Below are 8177 nucleotides of genomic sequence, written 5' to 3'. Positions count from 1 at the left end.
TGTAGCTTTTTTCCACCAAAACCTTGTCTTCAAAATAAGGGTGCGTCTTATATTCCAAAAAATACAGTATATGACCACATAGGGGATGATAATGTCAAGAGGCAAGAAACACTGAGTTCATAAACATGATGATAGAAGACATAAAAAATAAGAAATACCTAATCACCCACAAAAGAAGAAGCTAACTGTATGGGGGTGTATAATCCAACCAAGCAAAGTGGAAGGAGGCAAGATATAAAGGAAGAAGAATCCCACAGTAAGAAAAGACACTTGCAAGTGCCCTGAACAGAAATAGTACAAATGAGATAACAAACAGACCATACAGAATAAAGGAGATGATATGGGTCAGAATAATCACAGATTAGAATGGAACCAAACATGTAGTGCACAATGGTAACAATATCATTTACCATCAGAGTGTCATTAGTCACCATCATATTATTGAATAACACTTGTGTGGGAGTGTCAAAAAACCTTGAGAGATGTCAGAAACATGAATGCATAATCCAGGTGATCCATGAAACTTATTTTGAGGTGTTTCCGTTTTGTAAAATACAAGGAATGTCACGAAATCCAAGATTGTTTTTTGAGAAATAAAATGAACCTAGTATGATGATAGTGCACAGGGCTAATGAACTTTGTTTAAGGCATGTGGTATGTGCAGGAACTTACATGGCAGTGTGCACAATGTAATAGCTCTTTGTTGTGGAGAAAGGTGAGTAATGTTTCTGTAAAGGAAAGCTTGCCACTTAAGTAAATACTAAGTTCTTAAAAGGACTATGAAATTGCAAATACTGATTTTTCATAATTAGTAATAACTGTAAAACTTATTGAAAACACTTCAAATAGTTCAGCTCTAAAAGAAACTTTTTATCATAAATAAAATACTTCAATGATGCACCATGACACTAATAGTACCACCTGTCCAATATGTAATGAAATATTTCTACTCTGTAAAATTAATTGAGAAAGCCAGTGAATACCTTACTTTTAGTAACAATAAACTTTTAAAAATAAACAATGGTAAGCTGAAATAACTCATTTGCAAACGATTGATTACAATTAAAAATGACTAGTTTGTTTAAATTTAGAGCTCTGTGAATATTTTTTTTTTCACTGTTAATTGTGCTTTTGTTAACTGAACTATAATAAGCTTTAAGGAAAATTCCAAAGATTTTTGTGTTTAATGTCTCTCAATGGCAAGTTGACCTTCAGCAATATTAGTGTTATTTTGACTTCTGCTATCACAGAATATATATATTTTGCTAAGGAACTTAATCATCAACATGTAGAACTTAGCAATTGATACATTAATAACATAAAACTCTATATCAAGGGATAAAAAAACTCACTTGTATTTCTGTAATCTGTACTTATGAATATAAAAAGAAAAAATGACAGAAGACCATTAAGCCATTCAAAGTCATCATCTCCCACACCCATCCAAATAAACATTGACTTGTAACTCTTCACATTCATATAATTACATTTGGCCAAGACATATAAGCTAACTATACAGGATACATCACAAGTTTATAATTCCAACACAGAAGAGATTTAGCATGTATGAGGCTAAATGGTTTTGGTTGGTAAAGGTGACTCAGAAGAGTCAAATTGTCTTTTATCATTTTGAAAGATATATATTATCATGTATATTAATTGGTTATGTATATTAACTGCAACAAATTATCCAATGATGTTATGGTTTTTCTATTTTTAGAAGAACTTCAAATGCTGATTAATTAGAATTCAGTTTTAGTTTAGTTTCCTGATGGCTAAAGTTTCTTTAGTTCTTAAATTTTGCTCATTGTTGGAACTGCATAATATCTCTAAGTTCTTTTCATCTGCAGTTCCATCACATTCTTAGTCTAGGTGTCTATAGATGTTTGAAGAATTACCAGCACTAGACTTCAAATGTTCTTTAATATGCTACTCTAAACAACGTTTTGTTGATCCCACATAATCTCGTTCGCATTGAGAACAAATGTATCGATGAACAGTGTTCAAGTTTATTGATTCTGTCCTTTATCTTGAAAAAATTTATCTATTCTTAACACTGCTTTTAAAGGTACTGAAATAAGTGGATAGTTTGATTTCAAGATATTTTTGATTCTATTTCTCAAAGCATAACTGTCTTTTTTCCATAAGTGTGAGATTGATAGAATAACAATTTTGGAATATCATAACTCACCTTATGATGGGTGTACATGTTAGTTAAAAGATATCTTCAAACTGTTGTCAAGTAAAAACAGATGAAAACCGTTTCTTAAAACTTTTTTTCACACTTTATATTTCTTTGTGAAAATAATGGCAGTCACTAGCAATATTATAAGCTCTATAAAATATTTATCAAACTGATCTTAAATTTAATGAGTATAAAGCTGTCAACAACTGTACATCCATGACTGTATACAATGATTTACGATACATCTGCATTTGTAAATGATCACCAAAGTTGTTAATATTAAAATTTAAAAAGCCTAAGTAATTTTCTTCTTCAACTGTAAACTTGATACAACAAGAATATTGTTTGTTTAAATATTCTAAGATTAAGTTAAAGTTTGTTTGTTTTATAACTAACAAATTTATCATCAACACATCTATTGTATCTATCAGGTATAAAACTCTCTGGATAATTATTCAACCATTGTCTTTCATGATAACATAATAAAGGTTTGCTAGGCAAGGTATTAATTTTAAAGCCACAGCAACACTACCTATTTAATCATAAATACTGCTGTTAAAAGTGACATGAGATTTCTTAGTGAAATATAACTCAATACAATCAAATTTTATTAACCCTTGTAGAACTGTCATTTTGAAAAAATAAATACATATAAACATAAATTGCTGCTATACGAATTACCTCCTGCATTCACCAAATCTTATATCTGCCAGTTGTTTAAATATTCATATCTCTTAAATACATTAACTCTATGTATATGAACTTGATAATTTTCACCAACCTTGTAACCAGGAAACTATACATACTATAACTCTGAATGTAGTAAGTGTACCTTCACAAAATTTGGCAAGCTTTCTGTAAATATTTAAATGTCTGCTGTCCACAAAAAATCATATTTTTTTATAAAGTATTTTTATTGAAAATTTGTCTGTGAATTTACAAAGCCTTTACTGAGTCAGTCAGAGTGAATGAAGGTTGATTTTCACACTAAGAATAAAAATACCTCTGTTCACCTTAAAGTTTTCAAATTTCATTTGCATGAATAGCAAATGTTTTTTAGGTAAAATTTTACACTTTATTAATTAAAATCAAAGTTGAAAAATACAAAATAAAATCCACTTTTTGTTTTGAGAAATGACAGCAGATTGTAACAGACAATTAAAATGACTTATCTTAAGTTGTTTCTAATTTTTACATTTTCATTACTTTTGCTAAAAATATATAACAATAAATACAAAATATACATACAAAGCAAATTTACCATTAACCTTAGCCTATTTGTCATCAAGAAAATACTTTGATAAGACTACTTTTTTTTACAGTATGTTGGTTGCCCATAAAATAATAAGTGTTGTTTTCAAATATACATTTTAGAATACAAAACATATATCAGGCACTTAAATACAATGTCTCAAAGCTACTATAATTCAACTGGCTTTTTTAGCTAAGCTATAAATAGATTAGAAAATTTCCTATAGCTCCTCGGAGAATTGACTTCATGCAATACAATTTTTTTTCTCTGAAACTACTATCTCTCCTGCTAAAACAAACAAAAAAATTTAAAAGTGAACTACAATGAATTTTTCTCTTTCTATTGGTTATAAACATGTCCAATAGCAATGTCAGAGAAATTTACATGTCTTAAGAAACAGAGTGATGGAGGACATATTCATGTGGGTATCACAAATATAGTGATATCTCAGTAAAGCAATAAGACTGGATGTCAAATTTAATATGCTGATTTGCAAGTATCCACAGTATGTCTGTAATTAGTTGAATACTCTGAAAAACTAAAATGGAGAATTCAAAGTGCAGAGGCATCATGTGATACAGACAAATAGAGATCAAGAATTTGTTTGAATATTTTATTAGGATATTATGAAATTAAAACTTAGATAATATAAAAATTTGAACTTTAAACTATGTTTTGATGGCAAGCTTATTGACATATATCAATAATAGAGAAATCTTAAGTTAAAGTTTGAATGCAATTCCATAACAAGGTCATAACATGCATATTTTGACCCTTCCATTAGCATAGAGTTAAAAAGAGAGTTATAAAAACCTGCAAGTTTCTGGGTACAATTGCTACGTTCAAAAACTATTTGCCTAATGGGACAATTATTTTTATGAATTTTTGGTAAACCATATAACATACTACAATGATAACCTACTGATCTAATATCTTCATATATTTTATCAGTAATGACATCATATTTCTATAATTTTAAGAAATATCTTTAACATTTTTTTTTTGTGGGATCAAAATACATTTTTCTAAATTTAGTTTCATCTAATATTACTATAAGTACTTTATTTATTTAATCTTTCCTAATCTATGCCATTCCATTTATCTGGTTTAACTACAACTTATCTGATTAATCGATTGAATTTCTTGTTTCATTGTATTTAATTTACTTTGATAGAAGTAAAAATAAGTTAAGACCAATCCTCAAATCTCTGTTACAACATTAACAAAATTGTTTCCATTTTGTCCATAAATAGAATTATTCTGTAATTTCTTTAGAAGTCTTCAAAACATACAAAATAGTTATAATAACCAAGTTTTTCTGGTAATACTGAACACTTTAATCCTCTAAATAGTACTTTCTCTTCATTTCTGTAAGTTTATAAAAAAATAACTTATGGATAACTTTACCAGGTTTATCAATGAATGTTTTAACAATGTCCTCTGTTCAATTCATTTAATTTCCTTAACCCTAATGTGCATGGGTGGGAGCTAATGTGCGCAAGCCTTGAACACAATACCATTCAACGTGGTATTATGAATTTGATATCAGAGTTAACAACCTTTCCTATTACCTACTACTTCTGATTTCATAAAAGCTTGTTTTAAGAGAAAATACCATTTATGATATACAGGGATACTGAAAAAAATTTAGGTTTGTTTGGTTTTGAATTTTGTGCAAAGCTACACAAGGGCTATCTGCACATGCCATCCCTAATTTAGCAGTGTAAGACTAGAGAGAGGGCAGCTAATCATCACCACCCACCGCCAACTTTTGGGCTACTCCTTTACCAACAAATAGTGGGATTGACCATTGCATTACAATGCTCCCAAGGTTGAAAGGGTGAGCACGTTTGGTGTGATGGGGAGTCAAACCACGCCCTGCACATTACGAGATGAGTGCCCTAACCACCTACTTAGATTTGTACTAAGAAGGTTGTAGAGCTTATGTAAATGCAATTTTCAAACCGTATGATGGACACAAGTACTTCCGTTTTTTTACACGAACATCACCTTGCATATGACTTTCCATATACTCAGGCAGATTGCTTTCGTCATTTTACAAACATATCTTTAGTACAAAACTTTTATTAACAAATCATATAATTTGTGAAGGAGAATATTCAACTATTCAAGTGCTCATATTTTTAGGTCTTTAAAATCTAACTCCATAAGCAATAGGGTATGGGTCTTGTTAGCCTAATAAGAAATTGTACTTAGGCTGTTCTTAAATTTGTTAAATTTTCTATAGAATAGAATGCTTCATATATATGCTTTTCAGATCTGAAAATATTTGTACAAAGAAAACGTTCAGCTGCCTCTTAAAAAAATCGAATCACCATGTTTTTAAAAAAATATTTGGCGACTATTACCTTCTTTACCATTATTAGTATGCATTACATTTATATATTGGATTTACACAAAAAAATAGCTTTAACAATTTAAACAAAGGTGAAAATGAGTGCTAACTGCCTTCCAAAAGTAGCAGAATTGTACTTATAGGGTTTCAATTAACAAGGCTAAGATGACTTAAGGTTGATGACATTTTAGAAAATAACTTTAGAAATATCGCCACCTTAAGTCATTTTAACCATATTTAACAAAACCTTTATAGTTCTGCTATCTTTGTAAGACAGTTAGCACTCATTTTCACTTTTATGATACATATACTGCCTAATCCATCAGTTAAAGAACAGATTTAAAAATTGGCAGTCTGGGCAGTTAGAAAAATATAATCTTGATAATGTGGAACATATGAAAATGACAGTTATATGATCCTAACTTTTGTTCTACATGTTAATTACTGTTAATGTTTGAAGTATGAAGCAATTTTATTTTGGTTTGTATATTTTCTAGATCTATATATGTGAATGCCAAGCTGTACAATTTGGATATGACTGAGGGTATTAAGGAAGAATATTTTAAGAATTTCGTATAACAGTTCTAACATTAAAAAATAAGATTATTGCATGCTTTGAGAAAACAAATGAAAGTTTCCCACACAATGCATTATCTGATACAATTAAATATTATGACTGAGTCATAAATTTGAAAATAAAAAAGTATTTAGGACTAAAATTACAGCTACAATACACTAATAGTAATATAGTAAAATATGCGACTAATAGTAATATTAGTACCACTCACTATTAAATATATTATACTTTATAGTAATTAGTATTAGTAATGGTACTAGTACTAGTATTACTCTAGTCTAGTTTAAGAAGAAGCATTTCACACACAAAAACTGTCATTATTTAACATTTAAAACTAAACCTAGGTATCTATCATTTTAATAAAGTTCCAGTGTTCACCATGCCACAGTAACATCGCTTAGTTTGTCATAGTACTAAACCTTAGTAACCTAGGCAATTACTGGTACTGGTACAGTAGTAGTGATATTGAATGAAAGCAAACTCGTTGCAAAGCTACCTTGATGAAACGTTCAACAGCATCTTTTGCTACATCTAAAAGAGTTGGTCTTGCGCCAAGATACGTCCTTTGATTCATCGAAGCACTAGTATCAACTAGAAATAATATGATCGTCATGCTGAAATACAAATTTATTGGTTATTTGAGGTGTAAATATTCGTAATAATTTACAACTACTCCCTCTCAAGTAGACAAGGCGCCCTAACCGAGCGCCTCCTTCCTTGTTTCACTGTTCTTTGAGGGTTAGCAACGTATGCAGACCACGTGACATCGCTAAAGCGAAGCTCCATGACTGGCTCTTTTTCAAAGAAATGTAGCAATTGCTCCACAAAGGAAACGACGAACGCTGCACACGACAGTGTTATTAGTGCTAGTTGAAGTTTCAAGTTCCTTAGTGTCATTACAGTTTCATATATTTAATAGCTAAAACAAATTATATTGTATGTGTGAATTTTCTTCCATATTCAGTCACACTTTATCCATTACTTTTGAATTATTATTTTGAGAAAGGTACATTTATAAATCGAATCAAGCTATGAACATAAGGTAAAAATAAGTAACAAAACTATAAGTTAACATAACAACTGTTATGGTGCGAAAGCCTTTTCTAAGCTGGCAAATTAATTATACTTATCATAATACCTTAATATTAGACCTATTATATTTTCTAACATTGCATTCTTTATTTAGTTCTTTAGAAATATTCAAGAATTACAAGATTGCATAATATAAGTATTTCAACCACACTATGTTCGCCATATCCATTGCCGACGACGCATTTTGTTCAATCTGGAACACATAGGCTTTCTGAGACACAACAAGTATAGTAGGCTAATCACTACTTAAATAAACCATTTATTAGGAAAACAATTATTATATCATGAATGCCTCTTCCAAGCTAGCGAAGCATAATTATAATCAATTATACTTGTTATAAGTCATTAGTATTAAACCTATTATGCATCTTTACACTGTTATCATTTTTAAAAATATGTTAAAGTTACTAATACTCTCCATTCCCAATCATAACTTAGTGAATTTTATAATATATGCTGGGTAAACATCGGAAGATGCTGTTACGACAGCGGAAGTTACGCGACGCTGGAAGCATGCGCGCTGGAGTTTCTAGAACGACTGTTCCTGACAACTCTAGTCTTTTCAAGGCGCCCTCTATTTTAATATATAAAACCGGCAAATAATTGCAGATAGATAAAGAGACAGATAACTGAGTCAAGCGAGCGGTAGTGACCGTAACTAAAGTGCGGGAATCATTGTGAATTATAGCGTCTGTTTAAGTTAAAGTGACTGTGG

The 8177-nt window shown here is 30.3% G+C and overlaps 1 protein-coding gene across 1 annotated transcript in view; it reads right to left on the bottom strand.

Annotated features, from left to right (window-relative positions):
* LOC106456849 (integrator complex subunit 6-like) overlaps positions 1 to 7110 on the bottom strand; it is a 53782-nt gene extending 46672 nt beyond the window's left edge. Inside the window, exon 1 of the mRNA XM_022382633.1 lies at positions 6867 to 7110. Within this exon, the coding sequence (XP_022238341.1) occupies positions 6867 to 6983 (117 nt within the window). The 5' untranslated portion in view covers positions 6984 to 7110. The remainder of the gene's footprint in view (positions 1 to 6866) is intronic.
* Between the last annotated feature and the right edge of the window lie 1067 nt (positions 7111 to 8177).

This window comes from Limulus polyphemus, unplaced genomic scaffold (genome assembly GCF_000517525.1).
Source record: "Limulus polyphemus unplaced genomic scaffold, Limulus_polyphemus-2.1.2 Scaffold264, whole genome shotgun sequence".
Taxonomy (NCBI): Eukaryota; Metazoa; Arthropoda; class Merostomata; order Xiphosura; family Limulidae; genus Limulus; species Limulus polyphemus.
The sequence above is the reverse complement of the archived record's forward strand: the minus strand, read 5'-3'. Positions and strand labels throughout refer to the sequence as shown.